The sequence below is a fragment of the Protopterus annectens genome, chromosome 1.part0, assembly GCF_019279795.1.
Source record: "Protopterus annectens isolate FY-2018-M chromosome 1.part0, PAN1.0, whole genome shotgun sequence".
Lineage (NCBI taxonomy): Eukaryota > Metazoa > Chordata > Ceratodontiformes > Protopteridae > Protopterus > Protopterus annectens.
The window spans coordinates 694612268-694636276 of record NC_056725.1 but is presented as its reverse complement, the minus strand read 5'-3'; the positions used below and the strand labels follow the sequence as shown (position 1 = coordinate 694636276).

The 24009-nt window shown below is 41.2% G+C and overlaps 1 protein-coding gene across 1 annotated transcript in view; it reads left to right on the top strand.

The window, feature by feature from the left end:
• Positions 1–2973: 2973 nt before the first annotated feature.
• Positions 2974–24009, top strand: part of LOC122794082 (testis, prostate and placenta expressed) — a 694197-nt gene continuing 673161 nt past the window's right edge. Inside the window, exon 1 of the mRNA XM_044062223.1 lies at positions 2974–3249. Within this exon, the coding sequence (XP_043918158.1) occupies positions 3024–3249 (226 nt within the window). The 5' untranslated portion in view covers positions 2974–3023. The remainder of the gene's footprint in view (positions 3250–24009) is intronic.

The following is a 24009-nucleotide window of genomic DNA, read 5'->3' as shown; positions in this document are numbered from 1 at the left end:
CCTGTATATTACATAAATGTGGACCTAAAATAGTATTATTATTTATATATTCGCTATATAAATAAATAAATATATATATATATATATATATATATATATATATATATAAACATATTGGCAGTCAACTCTATTAAATGAATACATAAATATGTCGATAAATGATTAAATAATTTAATAAATCAAAATCCTCCTTATTTCTGGGGTATCCAAACCTTTATAAATTACTAGCTCTTAATTTTAAAACTGGTTTGAATTCATTAATATCTGGAGGGGAATTGGCATATAATTTCAGTTGCCAAAAAAGCTCTCTGTATTCTAATCTATTCTCCCACACTGGAAGATATCCTACATTGGATATCTATAACGATTCTGTAAGAAAAAAAACTACTACTACTAAGTCATGTCAATATCAATTGTTTGGCCATAACTTCTAACTCCCCTACATCTACCATGAACGTATACGGTTTTACACAATTAACTAATAGCCTCACACATTACAACAATACATTAAGTTCCTTATCAGACTGGATCCTAGTATCAAACCCTAGCAAATTCACCATCACAGGTACAATGTTAGACTCATGATGTCCATCCCTCAATCTGTGCAACCATATATCTCATGCATCCACTCAAGCAGCATGTTTTTAAAACAATACACAATCTGCCCAAACCTAACCCAGAAATATTCATTACTACCCTATCGTCTATTAACTATAACAAACTAAAAATCCTATCCTTAGATGATAGTATAAATTAATTCAGTATAACTTTCCTAAACATCCTAAATAGCCTTGCACCCCCTAGAAGGAAGAGACTAAACACAAATAATGCAATTTGGCTCTCCAAAAGAGTAGAATGCTAATGCAAGATAGAGAAAAAGCTTGGAAAGACAACATCAAGTGTTTCTGCTATATGGCTTCTGAACATCCATCAGGGCTTCAGTGTTACCTTGGTATAACCATGTTCTGTAAATACAGGTCTTCCAGCTACACACAGTTTTCTGTCCAATTGCCACAACTTCTAGAACAAGTGCTCATCTAGTTTTCCCATGTTTGACTTCTGAGTGTGGCAACAGCAAGCATTTAACAAGTGCTATCTCCAAAGAACTGTTTGCAAACTCAGTCAACTCTGTAACCTTGGATTTCTCATATCACAACAAGTCTATCTCTTCCTTGCCTTCCAAAACACCATACAATCTCAGTGTTTCTTTTATTCTGTAGTCTATATTCCAATCAAATGCAGTTTAATCTGTCCTCTCACCTACTTTACCATAAATCTTGCTTGTTTGTTATTTAATAGGCTTGATGGCTGACAGCTGGTTGTGCCAATACTCTGATTCATCCATTATAATTACTTCCATATGTTTCATGTATAATTCAAACATGCCAACGTTTCATGTGTACTTCAGACATTACATTTTTGAAAAGGTGATGTGTATGGCTTCCAAACTATTTGCAACCTGCACAACATTCAGTCTTAATACTTTTTAGCTTCTCTGCTCAGTGAACACAGAACATTGTGGTGACCCTTTCTGATTCCCAAGTAACCTCTCCTTCAAAGCACTCTGTACATTTCTTCCATCACCAACCAATTTCACACATTCAGTCATTAGTTCACTGAAATACACTGAATGCACTACTTTTATTATACTATGTAGTGGCTTCAACTTTTGGGAAAGGTGAGTAACCCAAAGAGACAACTTAGTGAATCACTATAGAGTGACCTCATAGCAAATTGAATCCTTTCCCTTCACTCCTCACTCAGTCTAGACATTTCCCATACAACTAATTCTGCAGGGTCCTTCATCTATAATTTTTATAATTCATTCCTCTTTACCCAACTTTCCCAGTTCTAAACCAATTAACCAACTCCTACATGCTATAATTATTCATTTTTTCATTCCCCATCCTGTCTTAATAAACTCCTATATGCATAAACCATGTCAAGATGAGCTGCAAAATATATTTTGTTTGCATCTGCTTCCCATTTTCCCAAGAGCTATGATCTGCTTAACAACACATTGCATTGCTGTCTATGACTTTTCTTAAAGCGGTCTGTACACTGCAAACTACTACCAGCTCACATTTTGCTTATTTGTAGCAGCATTTAGCTTATAGATGAGACTTTTTTATATGAATTTGTATGATGTAAGCTGTGTATCATTATTCAGACGTTGCATATACTGGGTGGCACAGTGGTTAACATTGCTACCTAACATCGTCCAGTTCAGTGATGAGGTGGAGCTCCTTCTTTACTTTGCATATCCTCCCTGTGTTTGCATGGGTTTTCAATGAGTTTCCTTTCATATCCCAGTAATGTGCCATAATTGGAAAAAGCAATCCTTCAAAACTCCCAATATGTGTTTGTGCTGTTTATGAGTGAATGAGTGAATGTGCAAGTGTGTATGAGTGTGTGCAGTCATGTGTGTGCATGTGCACATTCTGCAGTGTATTGATTGTGCATTTAGGGTTAGTTTCACTGATTTGGTTCTGATGATTGCTGGGACAGGGGACCATGAATTTGATTAAATGGGTTATCAGAAAATGAATGAATGAATGAATGAATGAATGAATGAATGAATGAATGATCAACATCTTCACTGAGCACATCATAGTGCATCACTCTTGAAGGACTATGATGAGACTTTTATGCTGTGAGCAGCTGAATAGTCTGGTATATGAAAGGGATAGATACAAAAATTGCCCATATTAGTGCATAATGTATTGCTTTGGATTTGCACATTGGTACATATATGTAGTGAATCAGTGCATATACATTTACACACACACACACACACACACACACACACACACACACACACATTTGTTACTGTCATTTATTCAGTCAGAGATCTTTTTAATCCCTAAAGCAATTGCTGCCTTATTTCAGCTGCTCATATCTTGTGAGGTAAGTTGGAGGATACAGTGTATATAAAGCAGGAAAATGAAACAAATCTCTTTTCTTTGCAGGAACTGTCAGATGATTAACTGCAAGTGTTTATCAGAGAAAAGGCTTACTCAGTAATGGCTACAGATGCATTTCTTCCTCCGTATTCTGGGAGTGAGGTCAGAACATACAGTGCTGCAGGCCAGAGAGCACTGCTTAGCAGCAGAGGAACTGTCAAGTTAGCTGGAGTAAAAGAGGTCCTCTACCACCCATCCCTTCCAACACTGAGGCGAATGGACATGGATACTGTTGCACATAAGTTGCCAGATGAGCACTGCAGAACGATGACTGCTTGCTGCCCAGGTGAGACTGGTACATAAAACACGTCCGGTCATCTCTTTTGTCTGGTCTGCCATTTATACTGTATTCTACACAGAAAATGAACATGATTATTTACCATGATAACATTTTTACATTGTTATATATTAGTGTCCATTTATGGAATTCCTTGTACCAAGAATGTTATCAATATATTTATACAACAAAAAAACACAGTGGAGCGCTCTGGTGGAAAAAATGACCATGAAAAACAACAAACCAGCCAGGTCAACTCAGCCTCACCACCATGGAAAAGATGATATTGACTACACTACTGTATTTTATTTTACTGAACTTGGATTCCGTTGCTGCCACTTATTAGAGTACCATGTGGTATAAATTCTTATTCATCTGTTTTGTATTGAGGAATCATCTTTTTCAAGGTGGTGAGGCTGAGCTGACTTGGGTGGATTGTTGTTTTACATATTTATACAATATACCACAGTGCATTCAAACATACCTTTAAATTAATTTTTGTATGAATTAACTGGTGGAGTGTTTTTCCTTACAAGCAGTATACTTTATTAGGATTCTTCCAGTGTATATGGATGCTACTACAGTTTTCTGATACACCTCTCTGAATTTATGTAGCAAGAATAACAGAAATGTTATTTCAAGTTAAAGTGTAGCTCACCACACACTATGATAATAAAATAAATCAGTTATGTTATCAACCACTGCTAAAGGATTTCAACTGGTCCTCTGTAATTTGTTTCTACCTCTCAACTGTACAGATTTTCGCAGAATGTTCAGATTTTTCCTGAAATATTTGGTCTGTTCCTTATAAAATCTGTGGTTTTCTGTCAAATCACAGAGGACCGAGGTCACTAAATAATGACCAAATAATTACATATATTTGAGTTTCAGACTTCATATCCTTCAGAAAATGGTGTTTATATTACATTATTGACTGATGAAAAGAATAACGCTCTTTCATCGAACTGATAATGTTGAAAGTCCTAAACAGCAAACACACGGAACAGCAAATTTTTCCCAGGAAAATGCGCTTCAAAAAATAAAAAATAAAAAAACTTAAAGCACAAAACGAGTGGGGGGCGTCACACCCCAATGTGGGTGGCTGTGCCCCCACACCGTCCTACTTAAATATACCAACTCCAAGATCGCACCACAGTGGAGGAAATGAAAGTCCTGAAGACATGGCCCACCATTTTTCCCCTAGGAAAAAAAACGATGTTCCATATCTTCGCTGTTTAGGTCTTTCGACATTATCTGTTTGATGAAAGAGCGTTCGCTCTTTTCATCAGCTGATAATGTAATATAGACCCAGAAAATGCATGCTAACACAAATCCTGTTATTTTAGCAATTTTCTAAGTTTATAAGGGCAATATTTAAAATCTGCCTATTTTTGGGCCTTTGTCCCCCCATTATCTTAGGCTTTGTCCAGACTTCTTGCTTTAAGTGGTTGACAGGTATGTAATATGCCCTGTTATGGGGATTATATTACATTATACGACATGCTTGCATTATGACATTAATTTCTCTAGTTGGGTCTTCCTATTATCTATTGTAGCTCTAGACAAGGAGGTGGACAAGGTGGAAACAGACCTTGTGGAGTGAGCCCTAGAGGGTCTTGGTAAAGTCAGACCCTTTTTCTTATAAACATAAGAGATACAATGAGCCATCTGGCTAGAGTTACTTTTGACACACCCTGACACAATTTAGCCTTTGACAATTAGCTCATCTGGATAAGTGAGAAGGTAAGGTGACTGTTCTCCCTGTAATTATGGGCCCGATTCTCATAAGGTTTGTTTCCTCCACTCCCCCGTGATAGTGCAAAGGAAATACCACATAACACAATCCTCCAACCATTACTACAGAACAGGTCTTCAATGCACTTTCCAGGGCCAAAACCACTGCATTGAGGGACCCTGATAACATCCCAAGATGCTTACTAAATAGCATGAAGCATGACCTCTCTGATCCACTTGAATCCCTTTTCAACTGGAGCCCACAGTCAGGTTTTTGTGTACAAGAAATGGAAGATGGCCACAGTCATTCCCTGCACAAAGCAGGACCTACCACCTATCTGGGTTACTACAGGCCCTTAAGTCTGACCAGCATCATATGTAAGGCTGTGGAAAGAATCATCATGGACATGATAAATGAGGACATAGGTAACCTGCAAATGCTGGACCCATCACAGTTAAACTTTGTTAAAGGAAGGTCATGCCTATTAAATCTGGTGAACTTCTTTGAGAGGGTCACCAAAACAATGGGTGAAGGCAAGACTGTGCACAAAGCTTACCTCAACCTGCTTTTGATATAATACCCACTCATGAATTATAGACAAGCTCACTAAATTAGGTATAAACCCTTTTATCACCTGCTGGATAGCCATCTGGCTCATTGATAGGATCCAGGAGATCAGAACAGATGAGGCCATCTCTACCAAGAGGCCATTCACTAGTGGAGTGCCCCAGGGCTCAGTACTGTGCCTGCTCCTTTTTGGCATGTATTTCTCTGGAGTGGAAGCAAATGCTAAAGGTTTATGACTGACTTAGTTTGCAAATGATTGCAAGCTGGAGGTTAGCATCAACTGCCCTGCAGATACTAGCATTCTTCAAGAAGGTGTATCTCTGACTAACAAATGGTCCTGAAGCCATGGTCTTAAACTCAATGCTAAGAAATGCATAATTGTACTGTTTGGGAAGTCAACCTTCCTGGTTAATTATCATGTTGATAATATGCCTCTAAGAGTTGACACATTGGTCAGGGATCTGAGCACGCACATAGACAGTAGCCTTGCCTTCGACCACAACATGACCACAGTGGTGAGGAAATTCTTTAATGTTCACAACTTATAAGTAAGGGTATGGCACCTAGGTCCAAAGAGGTCATATCCCTCTGTATTCTTCCCTTATTAGACCGATTATAGAGTGCAATGCTCCCTTCGGTATGTACCTGATCAGGCATATGCAGCAACTAGATTGACCTCAGAGGTTCCTTACAAAAACAATACAAGGTGTAACAGACTTGCCTTACACAGAGTGCCTTAAAGCTCTTTATAGGTTCATAGGTTCATAGGTTGGTACTAGGCTATCGGCCCTAGGGCCTATGCAAACCTAGCCATAACAATTCCCTGCATATTTCTTCCCACAATATTTACTTCTCTGGACCCCTGTCTAGCAGGGTGACTGACATGATCCCCGGGGTGAATTTCCTATCTCCCATCCAATCGTCAAGGTTTCTATTGAAGAGGGCCAATGAGGCACTCTGCTTGACATGTATGGGCAGTCTATTCCAGAGTATGGGGAGTCTCTGGGTCAGGAACCTATCCCTCCAGCATGTTTTGTTCATTGTGATGACAAGGTTTAGATCCCTGGAACGTGTGTCTCTGAGGGATTGGGATTTCTTTAAGTGGAGCATTTCCAACAGCTCAGGGTTTGACATGGCCTTGTATGTTAAGCAGAGATCACCTCTGAGTAAATGATATGCCACAGAGTATAGCTGGAGTTTTTTTAGACGGTCAGCATAGGGCATCTGCTTTAGGCCTGTGATTCTTTTAGTGAGGTATTTCTGCGAAATGGGTCTAATGAGGGATGAGTACAGTGGGACAATGACCTCCTTTTTTCTGGATGAAAAGCCCTTAGTGATGAGGTGTGCCACATAGAAAGATTTCCTGACTGTTGTGGTGATGTGGTTATCAAAGGTGAGACCACTGTCCACCTGTGTCCCCAAGTCTCTAATCACACTTTCCGTGTTTAGTGTACTGCCACCTATGTGGTAATTCATTGGTACATGGTTTTTCCCAAAGGGGATAACTATACATTTCTTGGCATTAAGCTTGAGTCCATGGTTCTAGCACCAAGCATCTGTTTCTGTAAGGCCCTTTTGTAGAATATCCACATAATTTGGGGATTCAGTAATGGCTCCTAGTTTGCAGTCATCTGCGAACTTTGTTAGCCAGAGTCCCTTAGTGTTGGCCTGTACTTTAGAGAAGTAGATGCCAAACAAGAGCAGTCCCAGGACTGAACCCTGAGGTACTCCACTTGTCACTTGTCTGGAGCTGGATTTGGAGTCGGCTACTTTTACAGTCTGGGTTCTGTCAGTAAACCAGTTGGCAACCCATCGAGTGACATAGGGATTTATGCCCAACTTAGTAAATTTATCTATGATTCCAGAGTTGGGAATGGTGTTGAAGGCCTTGGTGAGGTCCAGATAGGCTGTGTGGACCACGTTACCCTCGTCCACAGCTCTGGAGACTGATTTGAAGAAGTCAATCAGGTTCAGGAGACAAGATCGACCCTTCACAAACCCAAACTGGGTGGGGTCCAGTGTTTGAAGGTTGCCAATGTCTTTGTTTATAAGTTCCATGATAATGTGTTCCATGCCCATGCAGATCAGGCTCATCAGACTGATGGGACGGTAGTTCCCGGGATCCAAGGTGGATCCCCCCTTGTGGAGTTGGATAACTGTAGCTGTATGCCACTCAGTGGGCATGAAGCCTGAGGTGAGGCTATGTTTAAACATGACACTTAGGTGAGGTGCCAGTTCATTTTGTAGTTCATGTAGTACACAGCCCGGGATGTCATCTGGTCCCATGGAAGCTGGATTCTTAGCTTTGGAGAGTGCGGTTTCTACCTGTGTGGCCGTGATTACCAGAATTTGGCAATCTTTTGGTATTGAGATGGGCCCTTTAGGGGTGAGGGGGGGGGGTGAAGTTGGCACTAAATCGCTCTGCCAGGATATTGGCAATATCCTTGGGATCAGTATATTTAATGCCATTCTGTTGTAGCTCAGAGCAAATCTGAGCATTGCCATTTAAATTCTTCTTTTTAGTTCCAAAGAAAACAGGGGACTGGAGGCCAATTTTGGACCTCAGCAAATTAAATACCTTCGTGAAAAAGGAAAAGGTAGGTCACGCTACAGTCAATCCTTCCCTTTCTGCAGAAGGGCGACTGGATGTGCTCTATAGATCTCAAAGACGCGTACTACCATATCAAGATGGCCAGGGCATCCAGAGATCATCTGCACTTCCAGCTGGGAGCCAGTCATTTCCAGTTTCGCACTCTGCCCTTTGGTCTCACCTCAGCCCCCAGGGTGTTCACCAAATGCATGGCAGTAGTAGCGTCTCACTTGAGATGAAGGGGATTCCGGGTGTTTCCTTATCTAGATGACTGGCTCCTATCCTCCACCACCGAGTATCGTCTTCTACAAGCCAGGGATTACACCATCAGTCTCTGCTCTTCGCTAGGCATAACAGTGAATTTTGGAAAGTCTGTCTTATCGCCGTCACAGAGTATCTTATTTATAGGAGCACAGCTAGACACCTCCCTGGCTCAAGTTACTCTCCCCCCACCAAGAGTGTCAGACCTCAGATATCAAATTTCAGTCCTTCTCCACAGCAAGAGAATCCCTGCATGACAAATATTAAAAGTATTAGGCTTGATGGCAGCCTCCCTTATTGTAGTTCCCTTAGGCAGGATGCATATGAGGATTCTTCAATGGATTTTATTCGCCCAGTGGTCATATCGACAACTTCCACTGTCTCACGAAATCTTGATCACGAATTTTTCCAAGAAGGATCTCTTGTGGTGGATACACAGTCAAGATCTAACACTAGGATGACCGTTTGTGCTACCCAGTCCGGTAGCAATTCTAACCACGGACGCTTCCCTGATAGGGTGGGGGGATTTTTTCAGGGACAAACAGTCCAAGGTCAATGGTCCAACTTGGAGTACAATCTGCACATCAATGTACTAGAGCTGAGGGCAGTGTTTCTAGCATTGCAACACTTTCACAAGCCCTTACCTCAGGGAACAGTGACAGTTCAGACAGACAACATGTCAGTGGTCTGGTACATAAACAAGCAAGGGGGAACCAGATCTTACCCATTATGCAGAGAGGCCCTCAGAATTTGGCAATGGGCAAAGTCCACTGGACACTTTCTGATAGCAATGCACATCCCGGGGACTTCCAACGTAATCGCGGACAGGTTGAGCAGAGCCATCCTGCTCCCTCACGAGTGGTCCCTCAAACCTCGAGTGGCAGAAGAGATCTTCCGCAGATGGGGCCTGCCTTGCTGCGACCTGTTTGCATCCCCATTGAATGCCAAATGCAGAAGCTACTTTGCCCTGTTACCCCCTCCGGGGGGTGTCCCCAGGGACGCACTGGTACACGATTGGCCCCCTGGTCTCCTTTATGCTTTTCCTCCTGTTCCACTAATTCCCAGGTTCTTGCAGAAAGCCAAACATCTGGACAGGACCATAATACTGATAGCCCCATTCTGGCCTCAACAAATCTGGTTTCCCTTCCTTCAATCTCATCAAGTGGAGGAACCATGGATGCTGGACCTGGAGCCAGACCTGTTGACACATTCGTTGGGAGTTCCTCACACCTTCTTCAAGTCCCTCAAACTGACAGCTTGGCTGCTCCGCTTCCCATCTTAGCCAGGTCGGAGTTACTATCCCCTGCAGTACAACAAATTATTGTATCTTCTCACAAACCATCTACAAGGAAATTGTACAACAGCAAATGGAATCGTTTTCCACACTGGGCCTCCAAACAAGGTATAGCTCCATTCGGGGCTCCAGTACACAAGATACTAGATTTTCTTACCACACTTTTTCAAGGAGCATCAACATCCACGATAAGGGTTCAACTGGCGGCTATATCCAATTTTCATATTGGCCGCAAAGATGGTTCTCTTATGTCCCACAGGCTTTGTAAAGCCTTCATGAAAGGTACCTTTCACCTCCGTCCCCCCTTTCGTAATCCAGTAGCCCCTTGGAATCTTAATCTCATGCTGTCACAACTCATGTTGCCCCCATTTGAACCAGCAGCCACAACTCCGTTAAAATTTATTTCGTGGAAAACACTTTTTCTGGTTGCCATCACTTCCGCCAGGAGAGTTTCAGAGTTGCAGGCTCTATCTATCTGACCCCCGTACATGATTTTTCATCCAGATAGAGTAACCTTGCGCACCAATCCATCCTTCCTTCCGAAGGTTTGTTCGATTCAAAACATCAATCAGTCTATCGAACTACCTACCTTCTTTAAAAACCATTCCAATAAGTTAGAATACACATTGCACAAATTGGACGTTCACAGGCAACTGAGATTTTACTTACATAGGACAAAAGAGTACAGAAAGTCAGACCAACTATTTGTCTCATATGCTGACCAAAGGAAAGGACAGGCAATAACGAAGGTTACCTTATCCAAATGGCTCTCAGATTGCATAAATTTTGTATATGCTGAATCGAAACAGTAACTCCCTTTCAAACCCAGAGCTCATTCTACAAGGGCGATCGCTACCTCTTCAGCCCATACCGCTCGTTTGCCTTTAGATACCATTTGTGCAGCGGCAACTTGGGCAAAACCACATACTTTTATCGCTCACTATAAACTAGACAAAAGCTTCAGGGACAGGGCGACATTTGGTTCCACTGTACTCAGGAATGTTCACCCTTGAGCCACCCAGGAAAAAGGAGCTAGGGACGCTACCCATGTGTAAGAACAAACGGCGAGATTGAACAATTTCACATTAAGAAGTTATGTCTTACCATAACGATCCATGTGAATTGTTCATCTCGCCTTTGTTCTTACATTTCCCCCCCTCCATCCCCCGTCCTGCGGTCTTGGAGAACGGGTTTGACTGAATTCCTTTTCAGTCTTTTCTAGATATTGTTAGCATTCAGCTTATTATTGTACATTAGTAATGGCATCTTTTCTCCTCTATTTGAGGGCAGGGTTCCAGACAGTGTGTAGTATCTGTTTATAAGTGTTCAAGACACAGTTCTAAAGAGATTCTTCTGGTATAGCAAACTAGATCTGAGGGTTAGCACCTGAGGATCATGGGATATTACTGTGCCTCAAGCTTTCTCGAAGATACGGAGCTAGTGATGCGGCCGACTCGGAGCCGAGGATCGGCTCCGAACCCTTGTGTAAGAACAAAGGCGAGATGAACAATTCACATGGAACGTTATGGTAAGAACATAACTTCTTATTTCCTCTTCAGGAAAGTTATTTTAAAGCTATGAGTGTTGTGTTTTAATGGATTGCCTCAAGACTGTAACATATTTTTAAACTGAGCACTCATTATTTCTGCGATTTTAAAAGTAGTATGAGAAATTGCATTTATTCTTTTACATTGTAGGGTTGCCACAGTATTTGAAAGTGCTTTTTATTCTGTTTTTCTTTTTCTGTCAAAAAACTAACTTTTCTGGCCTAGTGGTTTTACTGGCATTGTTGCTTGTTTTCCCTGGGATAGAGGCACCATTTTTGGCTTGACCATGGAAAAAATTGTCAGTCCCATTGTCAGTTCTTCTTTTACCTGCGAAAAGAAAAACGTTAAGCAAACAGCCTTTTTTCACCACAGCAGGCTGGCAGTTTGCCTCAGCCGCAGGTGGGTGACTCTGCTGTAGTCATTTGTTGTACCTCAGACCACTCATCTTTTACCCTGGAACACTCTGGTCTAGCACCTACCGCCACTGTGGACTAGGGGTAGGCATGTCCTCTATGGTTGGTGGGGTCCCCTCAGTGGACAAGGGAGAGCCACTCTTGTCAGTCCTGGGAGAGGAAACAGGGAAGGTTTCCCTGTTTTGTTAGACTACTGTGCCCATCCCTGGGGAAGGAGCGGCTGCCATTGGTAGCACAGTTGGCCCTGTTCTTCCTGTCAAAAAGAAACAGAAAACCAAGCATGTATCTACTCCTCCTCAAATTTCTTTGGATAGGAGTAGTTTACTGGGACTGGCTCAAGATTTGAGTCAGGCTATTGATACTTTTTGTAGAGTAGCTTCTGTTCCTGAAGAGATTCAAAATTCTGAATCTGAACAGGAAGATGCAGGGATGGGTTCAGGGTTTTATCCTCAGATTCAAACTCAGAGGAGAGCTCAAGTTCTGATTCTCACAGTGAGGGGGTTCTCTTATAGAATATCCTAGTGTGTTCAGTGGGATAACACTGACGCTTATCAGTTCCTCAAAAAATACTATGAGAGAAAGGTTTTTCCAGAATCTACACCCATTCCTCCTGTCCTATCCTGTTTGCTTTAGACAATGTATGTCTTTCAGCCTGCATTTTTCCTGACAGTCAACCAACTGTCCCTAAAAAGGCAGATAGGAATTATAAAGCTCTTCAGTCTTTTTATACTCTATTCCTAAAGCCTGACCCAGCATATATAGCCTTAGTTGACTCCTCTGCTGCTAAGCACTTAGTTAATTCCAATCTTTATATCTGTAATAATAAGGATGGGAAATTATTAATACGTATGGAAAATGTACTCTTCTGCAACTTTGAATTTCAGAATTTTAAATTGTCAGGCTCATATGTTAAAGTTTATTCTGACATACTGTAAAAGTATGAGGAATGTTTTTATCTACAGTTTCTAATTGTGAAGAAAAATCTGTTTTAAATAACTTAGTTTCTTCTATTGCACAGGTCACTACTCACTGTTTGCAAAGTGTGTGTATGACTCTGTTGATACTTCTTCCAGGACTATGGTCACTGGTACTGTTTTAAATAGGTTTATTTGGCTGTATTCTCAGAACCTCCCAGATTATATAAAAATTTGATTTTAAATGGTCTCTTACATAGAGATTTAGTGTTTGGCCCATCTGCTGCAAAGATGATCAAAATGTGTGATGAAAGGGGCAAGCTGATCCAGGGAATCTCTAAATTTTCAGCCCTCCTTTTCCAAATTGTCCAAAGGATTTTCTTCTCCTCATCCAATTTTGGCAAAAACAAACAAAGAATAAATAGTTTAAACATAATTCAGGTAAACAGACATTTAAAAAGAAGTGGCAAGGGGGTTCCAAAAATAAGTCCCAACCCCCCAAAACCAAGGACACTACAACAAGTTTCAATGGCTATTCAAGAGACCTTGTGACCCTCTCACACACTGGTTCTTTATCTCTTCCAGCAAGTCTGAATCTCCATTTTTGTCTTTGGCAACAGATTGTTTCAAACAGATGAGTTCTGAAAAACATTCATTGGGATTACAGATGGCAATGAGAGGAAATTCCTCCTTTCAAGGGGATCACTCTTCATCCTGCAGATCAGACTGTTTTGTTTTCACCAGTTCTTCATCACATGTTGTCCAAGGAGTGATAGAACCCTTTTCTCCTTCCCAGCTGGGGAAAGGATTTTATGCAGAGATGTTGCTAGTCTCAAAGAGAGAAAATGCTTGGAGCTGATCCAGGGAATCTCTAAATTTTCACCAGTTCTATCTGTTTGTGATAGTGCCCAGATTCAAAATGATGTCATTTCACAACCTGTTGCCTCTTGTGTGTTATTCAAGTTTCCTAGTAACACTAAACTTAAAAGATGCTTTATCATCACATTCCTATTCATCTAGACTTCAGGCGCTACTTAAGATTCTGTGTGTCTGCATCACAATGTCAGTTATCTGCCTTACACTTTCCACTATCCACTCTACCAAGAGGGTTCACAAAGTGTCTAGCTCCAGTTATAATTCTTTGCATGCTACAGGGTTGTCACATTTTTCTGTTTTAAGACAATTTGCTTGTCTTGCAGAGTCTCTTGTCAAAATGTCAGGAATCTCTCTTTGGGGTGAGAGATATCTTGCACAAACTGGGATTCCAAGGGAATATTCAAAAGACTTTCTTGACTCCATCACACAGAATTGTATTCCTAGGATGTCAACTTAACACCTTAGTTCAAAGAGCTTTTCTTCCACAGGAAAAAATAGATCTTTATTTAGATCTATTTCAAAGGTTTTTTACTCAGACGTCAGTTACTGTGAGGAAATACCTCAGGATTTTGGGTCTCATGGCATCTATGATTCTCATGATACCCCTGGCAAGACTCCACATGAAAAAAATACAGTGGTATTTGAAATCACTTTGGTCCCTACACCGATACCCTTCTTCTTTTCAAATCCCAGTACTGGGGTTTGTCAGAAGATAAATCACTTGGTGGGGACAACAGATATCCTTAAATCAAGGTCTCTCCTTCTCTCTCCCTTCTCCAAAGCACCCAGTTAACACATATACTTCATATGTTGCTTAGGGAGCAGTTTCAGGAGAGAGAAATGTGCAGGGGGTGTGGAACACAAAGGACAGATGTAAGCTTATAAATATTAAGGAGATGTTTGCCCTGATTAAGGCACTCAGTTCTCTGAACCATAGTTGGTCCTTGGAATCTGTTCAAGTGGTTACAGACAATACCACATTGATGTGGTACATCAACAAACATGGGTGAACCAGGCCATTCCCCCTTGCAGATTAGCAAATTTAGCTTGGGATATAGCTTCACAGCACAGTCTCCCTCTACAAGCATCCTACATTCTGTCAGAGCAAAATTGTGTGGCAGAAAAATTGAGCAGAACCAGGACAGACAATCGCGAATGGAAAGTAGATCCGGGAGTCTTCCAAGGTTTCATCCATCTGCATGGAGTTCCTCAAGTAGATTTCTTTGCCTCTTCTCTAAACAAACGAATGGAAAAATTATGTTCCAGGACTCCATACAAGAAGTCCTGGAAGACAGATGCCTTTTCTTTTCTTTGGACAGGAATGCTCCTCTGTGCCTTTCCACTAATAGCCAGGTACTTCTGAAGATTCTGAAGGAATCCTCCAAGATCATTGTGGTGACTTCCTTCTGGCCCAGGTAACCATGGTTCTCCCTTCTTTTTGAAATGGACAGGAGAAATTACCACAAGCTTCCTCACAGAATGGATATGTTCACACAAGAACAGGGCTGTTTGATACACCCCAACATCAATCATCTTCAATTGACTGTCTAGATGGCAGTGTTTTAATTCCTTTTATGAACCTATTTTCTGAGAATGTGCAGCACGTACTACTGGAGGGAAGAAAGCCTGCTACTAGAAAATCATACATTAGCTAATGGAAAAGATTTTCTAGTTGGTGCTAACAACATAACCAGCACCCATTTAGGGCTAGTCGCTCTCTGTTTTTACAATATTTGTATAAGTTACAATCTCTTATTCCTCTATCAAGGTTAATTTATCAGCCATTTCAGCATGTCTTCCCATGGTTCCTCCTCTTTCAAGGCAGCTCAGTGAAGGGGTTTTGAGTAAGAGGCCTCTAAGTAAACCAGTGACTCCTCCTTGGGATCTTAATTTTGTGTTAGAGAAGCTAACACTTGCTCCATTTGAACCAGCTAACCTGACTTGAGATTCTTAACATGGAAAACAGTTTTACTGATCACTCTGACCTCTATAAGAAGGGTATCTGAGTTGCAAGCTCTTATGATGAGTCAGCCCTACCTCATTTTGCACAAGGACAGAGTTTATTTGAAAACCAATCCTTATATGCTAAAGGGGTATCCAAGTTTTCTTTAACCCAAACTATCCATCTCCTCATTTTCTTTCTTGACCCTAAAAATATGGGAAGAAAGATGCTCCATACCTTGGATGTCCACAGACAATTCAGATACTACCTTGATGGAATTAAATCTTTCAAATTTTTGGATCAATTGTTGATTTCATATGAATGCAAGAAAAGGGACAACTTGTGTCAAAATAGATGATTTCCAAATAGTTGTCTAACACTATTACCTTTTGTTATACTCACCATAAGAAATCTATTCTAGGCAGGTTCAAGGCCCACTCTACAATGAACTTGGCTTCTTCTATGGCTTTTTAGAGAATGTTGGATGCTAGACGTATTCTAGAAGCTGCTGCTTGGTCCTCTGTACATATTTTTGCAAAGCATTATAAGCTGGATTCCTTCTCTTTGTCTAGATCATGCTTTGCTGGGACCATTTTTCAGGGACTCCTGGACCTTTCTTCTTCCACCTCCCTAATTTAGTTAGCTATGGTAATCTACCTATATAGTTAAGGCTATAGCAGTGATCAATATGAAGAACATAGTACAGTTGTGTAAGGTGAACTTACCAGAATAGTAGATGACTGAATGATCACTGTTGCAGCAGCTGCTTCCTCTCTCCAACCCCCTTGTTTTTTTGGTTTGTTTTTTATGTCAGCGTGCAGATATTTTTTATTTTTTGTTATTCCCAGCCTTGTCCTTTCAGGATTCAGTCTCTCTCTCTCTCTCTCTCTCTCTACTCTGAAGGGTTTTGTGCCCATACTTGTGTTTTAGTCAGCTCAGCTCGATCTGCTTGACAGTTTGTGTGCATGGAAAGGGCCCTTAAGCTTCGGAAGCTGCCAGGCTGTTATATCCTTGGCAGGATATAACCCATATAGCTAAGGCTACTGCAGCAGTGATCAAACATCTACTGTTATGGAAAGTTCAGCTGATACAACTGTATTGTCAAAGGCCAAGTCACTGTCGGCATGTGTTCCCAAATGCCTGATCACAGGGTTAAGTCTTAGGGATGTATTATCACTGCAGTAATTTTCAAGGGTAGTCATCTTTCTGAAGGACACTGTTATGCATTTTTGGTAATGAGTTTTAGACCATGTCTCTGGCACCAGTTATTAGTCTGTGTCAGGTCATCTTAGAGGATGTTTGTATATGTGTGTGTGTGTGTGTGTGTGTGTGTGTGTGTGGAGAGGAGTCTATGACTAAACCTAGTTTGCTATCATCTTCGAACTTGGCCAGCCAGAGATGTTTGAAGCTGGCCTTGACTTCAGAGAATTAGATGACAAAAAGCAGTGGCCCCAGCACTGAGCCTTGGAGACTCCACTAGTAAGTGGTCTTTTTGTGGAGGACAAATCACCTATCCTGACTTCCTGTGTCTTATCTATGAGCCTGCTGGATATCCAGCAGGTGATGCAGGAGTTTATTCCTAGTTTTGTGAATTTGTCTTCAATAACTGAGTGGGGTATTGTGTCAAATGCCTTGGCCGGATCAACGTAGGCAGTATGTACTGTTTTGCCCTCATCCATTGGTTTGGTGACCTTCTTGAAGAAATTCACCAGGCTCAGTAGGCATGATTTACCCTTGGCAAAACCAAGCTGGGTTGGATGCAATTCCTTAAGGTTCCTATGTTTGTTTATCATGTCTATGATTGTTCTTTCCAAATCCTTACATATGAGACTAGTCAGGCTAATGGGTTGGTAGTTTCCAGGGTTTGTGGAAAGCCCATCCTTGTGTAGAGGAATAACAGTTGCAGTCCACTGTTTGCTTGAAATGAAACCTGTTTGGGGACTACAGCTGAATATTGCTTTTAGTAGGCCTGATAGGTTTCACACCATTAAAGAAGAATCCTGCAATACTACAAGGATTTTATTGCTGTAGTGTTTGTGGCTCTGGAGAGCATATTGAGGACCCGCTGTCTAGTGATAGTTGGGGGAGCTATTGTTGGAAGTATTTCTTGAGAGATATCTGGGGAGAAAGTGGGGTAAAACTGGAAATGAATTTATCAACCAGTAGATTTGCTATATCCTCTAACTCAGTGTAGGTGACTTAATTTACAATTAATTCAGCGCATTGTTGTGTATTGCCTTTGAGGTTTCAGACACAGGTGAAGAATCCCTTATTGTTGTCCTTAGCCTAGGAGGCTACTTTTGCCTCATATGGATTTGCTAGACATTATTAGTTTCCTAAGTTGTTTATTTAGTTTGATGAGGGAACTCGTACCTTGTTAGGCACTCCACTTTCTATTTTTGACCATAATTCACCAGGGTGGCTTGTTTTTAGAGGTAGTCCTGTGCCTCTGTGCAGTTGTATACATGATTGTAAAGGGTTTTAGTTTATGGCTCCACATATGCAGTGGTGTTCCCTGGGTTTGGACATGGGGCTGGAAATTTTGCTGGAGGTCACATAAAAGGAGGAAGTAAGCCTTGGAATAATTCCTCAAAGTTCCAGGGTTACCTTGTGTCCCAGGTTTTATTTTTATTTTGAATGAGATAGCTTTATGGTTTGACTTGACCAGTAAGAACATTATACTTAGGGTGTGCAGACTAGGTCAAAGATGTTGGTGTCCCTAGTGGGAGTATGAACTAGTCCATGGCATTCATGCTGACAAAGTCTAGGAATCTTTGTGCCTGCAAGCTGGAGGTCATGGATGATTCCCATATCATAATTACATGGAGTAGTTCAAGTGGGTCATACTGCTTGACCAGCCTTGAGGTGTGATTATTTTTTTAAGTAAACTGAAACACCTCTACCTTTTGACTCTTTTTTGTGAAGTAGTCAGCCTAAATGTGTGGAAAGCATCATAGCCCTGTACTGCCGGGCTGCTCTCCGTGGCTTTAATCCACGTTTCAGTAACTACACAAATGTCTACATTCACAAAAGTGAGGAGAGCTTGCAGGGAGTGGATTTTTTTCAACCTGTTGTAATTGAGCAGCATCACCTTTACATTGTTCTGAGATGGTTAACTATGTTGGATGGTTTATCAGGTTGGCAAGACCTAAACATGCACTATGTGGTGGAAAAGTTTTTAGGAAAATATTCAAAAATCAAGAGGAGACAGATGTAGCTCATACTTGGCAAAGCATTTTGGTCTGTCAGCCATATACTCCCAGGCTGACAAGTATTGTACTTTAAATAACACAAAAAACTAAGCCAATTATTATAGTCACTTATTTCTTGTTTCTATTTTCACAGCATCCTTGGAGAAGGTAGAATGCTGCTTAATTCTAGGCTCATACCAGCCTGGGACACATAGTACAAGAGCTCCATCATGACTGTCTTCATATAGTCCAGGAAGGTACAGCTCAGACCATTTACTTCCACATGGACTATGAATGGGTCATACTGTTACTGGTGGTTCAATGACCTGAGTGGGTGCATAATCTGGAGAATCTTGACCCCTGATAGGCAACTGACCTTAACTCTCTCCTTGCTTCCTTGTTCACTATGGTAAGTGTGGCATCAGTGTGTCTCACAATGGAGTCATGTATAACCAGAATGTTGGATTGTGCGGTGGGCTGCTCAAAAGGCATAGACTTAGAGACACTGTGAGTTGAGTCTGAATATGTCGTGGTAGATGTTGCTTTGGTAGTGTGTTTCTATGGTTGCTGAGGGCGCTTGTAATTACTGCATCTGGAAGACTTTTAAAGTTTTGGTTTAGGTAGATTGCTTTTAAGAACCTAACCATATGTGGGTCTATGTGTTTGTCCTGTAGTGTGTGTGACAAGTCTATATTAGTTCACCGAAATGCCATTTCAGCAAACACCTAATCAGCGACACAGATTCAGAGAAAATCGTTTCATTGATTCACTGAACTTACCAAGGGCAAGACAATACATGCCCTACAGCACAACGGACTGACATCTAAGCAAATCAAACCCACCCATGTGGGAAGCTTTGCCCCCACACCCCGATGTGGGGGGCTGCACCCCTCACACCCCCAACTATATATACCAACTCCGATATTGCACTACAGTGGAGAAAAGGACAAAGATGTGTAGTTGGACAACTACTTCTTTGCCCTTAGTAAATTCAGTAAATCGCTGAAACAATTTTCGCTGAATTTGTGTCGCTGAGTTGGTGTTCATTGAAATGGCATTTCAGCAAACTAATATAGACCCTGTGTGAAAAGTATTGCATAGTGTTGTGTGTTTCTGCCAACTGGTTTGATATATGTGACAGCCTTGCTCCAGAGATGGTGTATAATTACACCTCTCACATACTGTATTGGATTGTTTAAGAATTAGGTGGCTATCAGTAAACATGAGACAATTTCTATATTGTCTCAAGATGCCCATTCCTAGTAAGCTGGCTGCAGAGACAGTAGGAAACTGCAGATCTATGGTTTCAGGTATATATATATATATATATATATATATATATATATATATATATATATATATATATATAGTGGGTTATGAGGGGAGTGGTATCAAGGGATTCTGAAGAAGTTTGTTCACATTAAATGAAAGAAAGCAATCATTTGTGGGTCCGACTTCACGTTTTTGATTTTTATAAGTTTTTCTTGTTCGTGAATTGGTGGTGTTTCATTATTCTATGCTCCTGTTTGTGCAACCACAATTGGGAGAACAGATTTGCTAGGGTGCTAGTTAGTGTAATCTCTTTGGTCAATGCCCCTCTTCGTGCTAATTTTACGTTTCCAAACTTTCTGTTAAACAAGTTTGGATTCTTCATGAGAAACTGTCTGATATGGATAGTCAAAAGGCTGACTCCTGCCAATAATATTGTGTGACTTTTTTTTTTTAGACTACTTAGTAAAATTTGTATCTCATACCTGCAGGATTCTACTTAAACATAAAATTGTTCCTGTTATCTGAAAGAATACTTTTCAAATTTTTCTGCTTAGTTATCCATTCCACCAAAGCTAAAGACTGTATATCAGCTTATACACTCCATCTCTTGTCAAAATTTTGGAAAAATATGCAACTATTCATTTAAAAGTGTATTTCAGCAAACAAAGGATCCTTGTACACCAACAATGTGGAATCAGATGTGGTAATTGTAGAATGACTATCCTATTTTTGTCACACTAACATCCTAAGAGGCATCAACAAAGCCCACATGAAAAGGAACTATTTTTGTAGAATTCAAGAAAGCATCTGAGTTAGATTACTTACGAGAGGTAGTGGCTTCTCATTTTGAATTATGAGAATATGCAACTGAAATTGCAAATGTACTAAAATTAATATTCTGACAGTTTCTCTCTAAGATGACAAACCCTTAAACTCCCATGCCATGTTTTTACCACCTGTACACCTTTATATACCATTCTTATATCTAACTCACCCCCCTGAGCTTTGCCATTTGGCTAATGAATTTGGCCATCCAAACAATATTTCAATTAATTTTCCTGTTTTCAGAGAAGATAGATTCACATGTGTATACTAGTGGTCTTTTTAATTCTAACTAAATGTACCAGTTGTACCATGCAAGTTTGTGTCCCTTAGAGGCCATTTCAAGGGGTATATGTAAGCTAGGGCAAGATTTACAAGCTGCCTCAGTTCATTAGAGACACAGTTGCTAGTTCTGGGGTGTATTTCTAATATCCTATTCATTCAGTTCATCTGATCCAACTTATGGATACTCAAGCTCCAGCCTGGATCTGATCTGGCCGATTTAATGCTCCTGGTTGAGTCCTTCCTAAAGTTGCCATCTGTCCTGCTACCATTGGGACACTAAGTAACAGCTTGGATCAAATTATCTCATCACCAACTGCATGAAGCAGTGCAACTTAAAAAATTCCATTTTCGATGATGTGCCATGAAAAGCTGCACTTCTGGCTTTTTCACGGCAATTCAGTTACATCAGCAACCTGGACCTTCAGGCAGAGCTGTTCACTGTTAGGTCCAAGTGTTTAAACTCATGCAGCAATTGGCTGCAATTCATTGAGTTGGCAGGAAGAGCCTGACAAGCCGCATCTGTAGAGTGCTTTCTTATCAGCACTTTGGCAGTTGCGGAAAGAAGAGAAGGTCATTCTTGAACATTTAAATAGATCTGTTGTTTTATGTTCAGCCAGTCAGCCCAGCAAAGCAACCAGAAAGACAGCCAGCAAGCCAGCCAGCCCAGCAGGAAAACCTGTAGCTAAATAAAGACTGATTGTCCTGTTCAGTTCTGTAGTGGCAAGTACGAGGAGCAATGTATTTCTCCAAGTTTTAAAGATAGGAATATTGTGTTTTATTTCAATTTTTACTTTTTAATGCTGTGTTCAGAGTTAAATGGGGAACACTGTGTGTTATTAATGGAATCTATAGTGGCTATTTTGAGATGATTTGCAAGTAGTAGATCTGATATTGTCCTTTTCATTCGCTTCCCAACAACTGGATCTCAGATCCAACCCTGGATATGACTTGATTCCATTTACAAGACTCAGATGCAACTCTCAAGCCTCCCTCTACCCATAATGCCCCAGTCAACCTGCTATACCTCAGATCTCATTTGCTGCCATATCACTACAGATATGGATCCATCTCTAAGAGCTTTTAGGGTATATTTCTATTACTGTAAGTTTAATATTTTCATCTCTGAACCTCCTATCCTACCACCTTACTGTTTTCACCCACCTCTCTCACTTAGTTATTGAATTTTCAAGTTATTTACTTTATGAGACTCTTCTTATATTCCCAGTACCTCAGGTAGCTCTTGGTATCATTTTTGGTACTTTTCCTCTATTTTTCCTCCTTTCTACCATCTAGAGGGTATTCTCTTTACCTACCATTGTTGGTAGTTAAAAATAAATGTTAGAGTTTTTCTCTGTTAGTGTAATGGTGAGGTGTTGTGCCATGGCTGAGAAGCCAACAGGTTTCAAAAAATCTACTTCATGTGGGCATAAGATCCCCAACTTTGATACTCACAGGGAGTGTGTCTACTGCCTTGGAGCTTCTCATTTCAACACAGACATCTGCATTTGTGCAGCCTTTAATTCTAGGGCTCTTAATCTCAGAAATAAGTTAGTTCAAAAGGGATTGTTGTCACCATCTTCTTCTGCTTCAGGGGCTCAAAATGCCCACTAAATCTTATAAAGCCTCTTCGGAGGTGAAGGATTCATGTAAGTGGTCTTCAACCCGCTCTCCAAAGACTGCCCCATCTTTGGAGCCTCCTCAAAAGATCTAAAAGAAACTGGGTCCAACCTCCTCAGATCCAAAATGGAAGCAGTCGGATCCCACATCTTCAGATCCAACAACTATTCATACCAAGTCTCCAAGAACCCAGTCCCCAGGGTTCACTGTAGAGCCTGTTTCTCCTCGACTCCATTCCCCTTTCCTTCAGGGGACCCCATTTCACTACAGATGTGGATCCATCTCTAAGAGCTTTTAGGGTGTTTCATCCCCAGTCCACCACTTCTTTCACCAGGTCTTCCAGGAGTCTTTCAGAAGCCAAAGTGGATAGGATGATGATGAGGTTCTTCAGAGCTTAGATTCACATGGGGGTTATCCCATCTCTGTCTTCCATCAAATCTGTGAGCCACGCTTCTACTTCTAATGCAGTGATCTCCCTTCTCTAATCTGACCCATGGTTTTAGAGCCCTTGGATCCAAGAGTTCTGAGAGTCTGAGAGTGTCAATGTCAGTTCTGAAGACAGCTATATCTTCACCTCCAACTATTTCCCTGACGTTTTTGCTCCGATTATTTTTGACTGGAATGAGGCCCAGAGCAGAAGTGTCATTACTGGGTAGGGGGGGGGGGGCTAGGTTCCACTGCAATGCTGTTGGAGGCTTCTGTGCTTATTAGAGTTTTGGTATTGGCATTGGATAGCTCAGGTCTGATTCCCACTTTGAGGCACATGTCCAGGCAGGGCATGGTGTGATAGCATTGGCAGCTTCAGCTCTGGTGCAGCCAACTATGGCTTCTCCCAGTCCTTCTACCTTTGATGTAGTAGAGAGGATTTTCTTTCATCTGAGATATTTGACTACTCTATCCTCTTTGTATTCTACAGCCATACACTCTAAGGGTCCAATCTCTGCTCCTCTCAGGCCTATTCCACAGGGACAGACAGCCCCATCCAGCATCCAGATAGTCCCCATCAAGGACATTCCCCTCTCTTTGGATACCTCTCCATATCATCCAACTGAGGAGGTGAAAGAGAACATGTAAGAGGAAATATGTAGACTTCCCTCATGGAGTCTCATATTGAGGACACTGACTTCAATGAAGGGGAGGTGTCCACCAGATCTCTACCAGATGATGTCTCCTTTGGAGACATCCTAGAGTTTCTCAGGCAAAAGGGTGAATGGTCCTCTGATACCCCTTCCCAAGAGGAGTTAGTCTTTCTGGAATCTTTTGGGTCTGGGCCATCATTGTCTTGAGTGACTCCCCCGGCAGATGAGCTTATAGATCTAGTCTCTTGCCCGGAGTGGAAAGAACCAGACACTGTAGAACCCATTCCCTGCCACCCTGACAAATATCTTGCACTACCTAAAGACAGGCCACACTAGAGTAAGGGAGTCCCTGTTGGTGCTATGT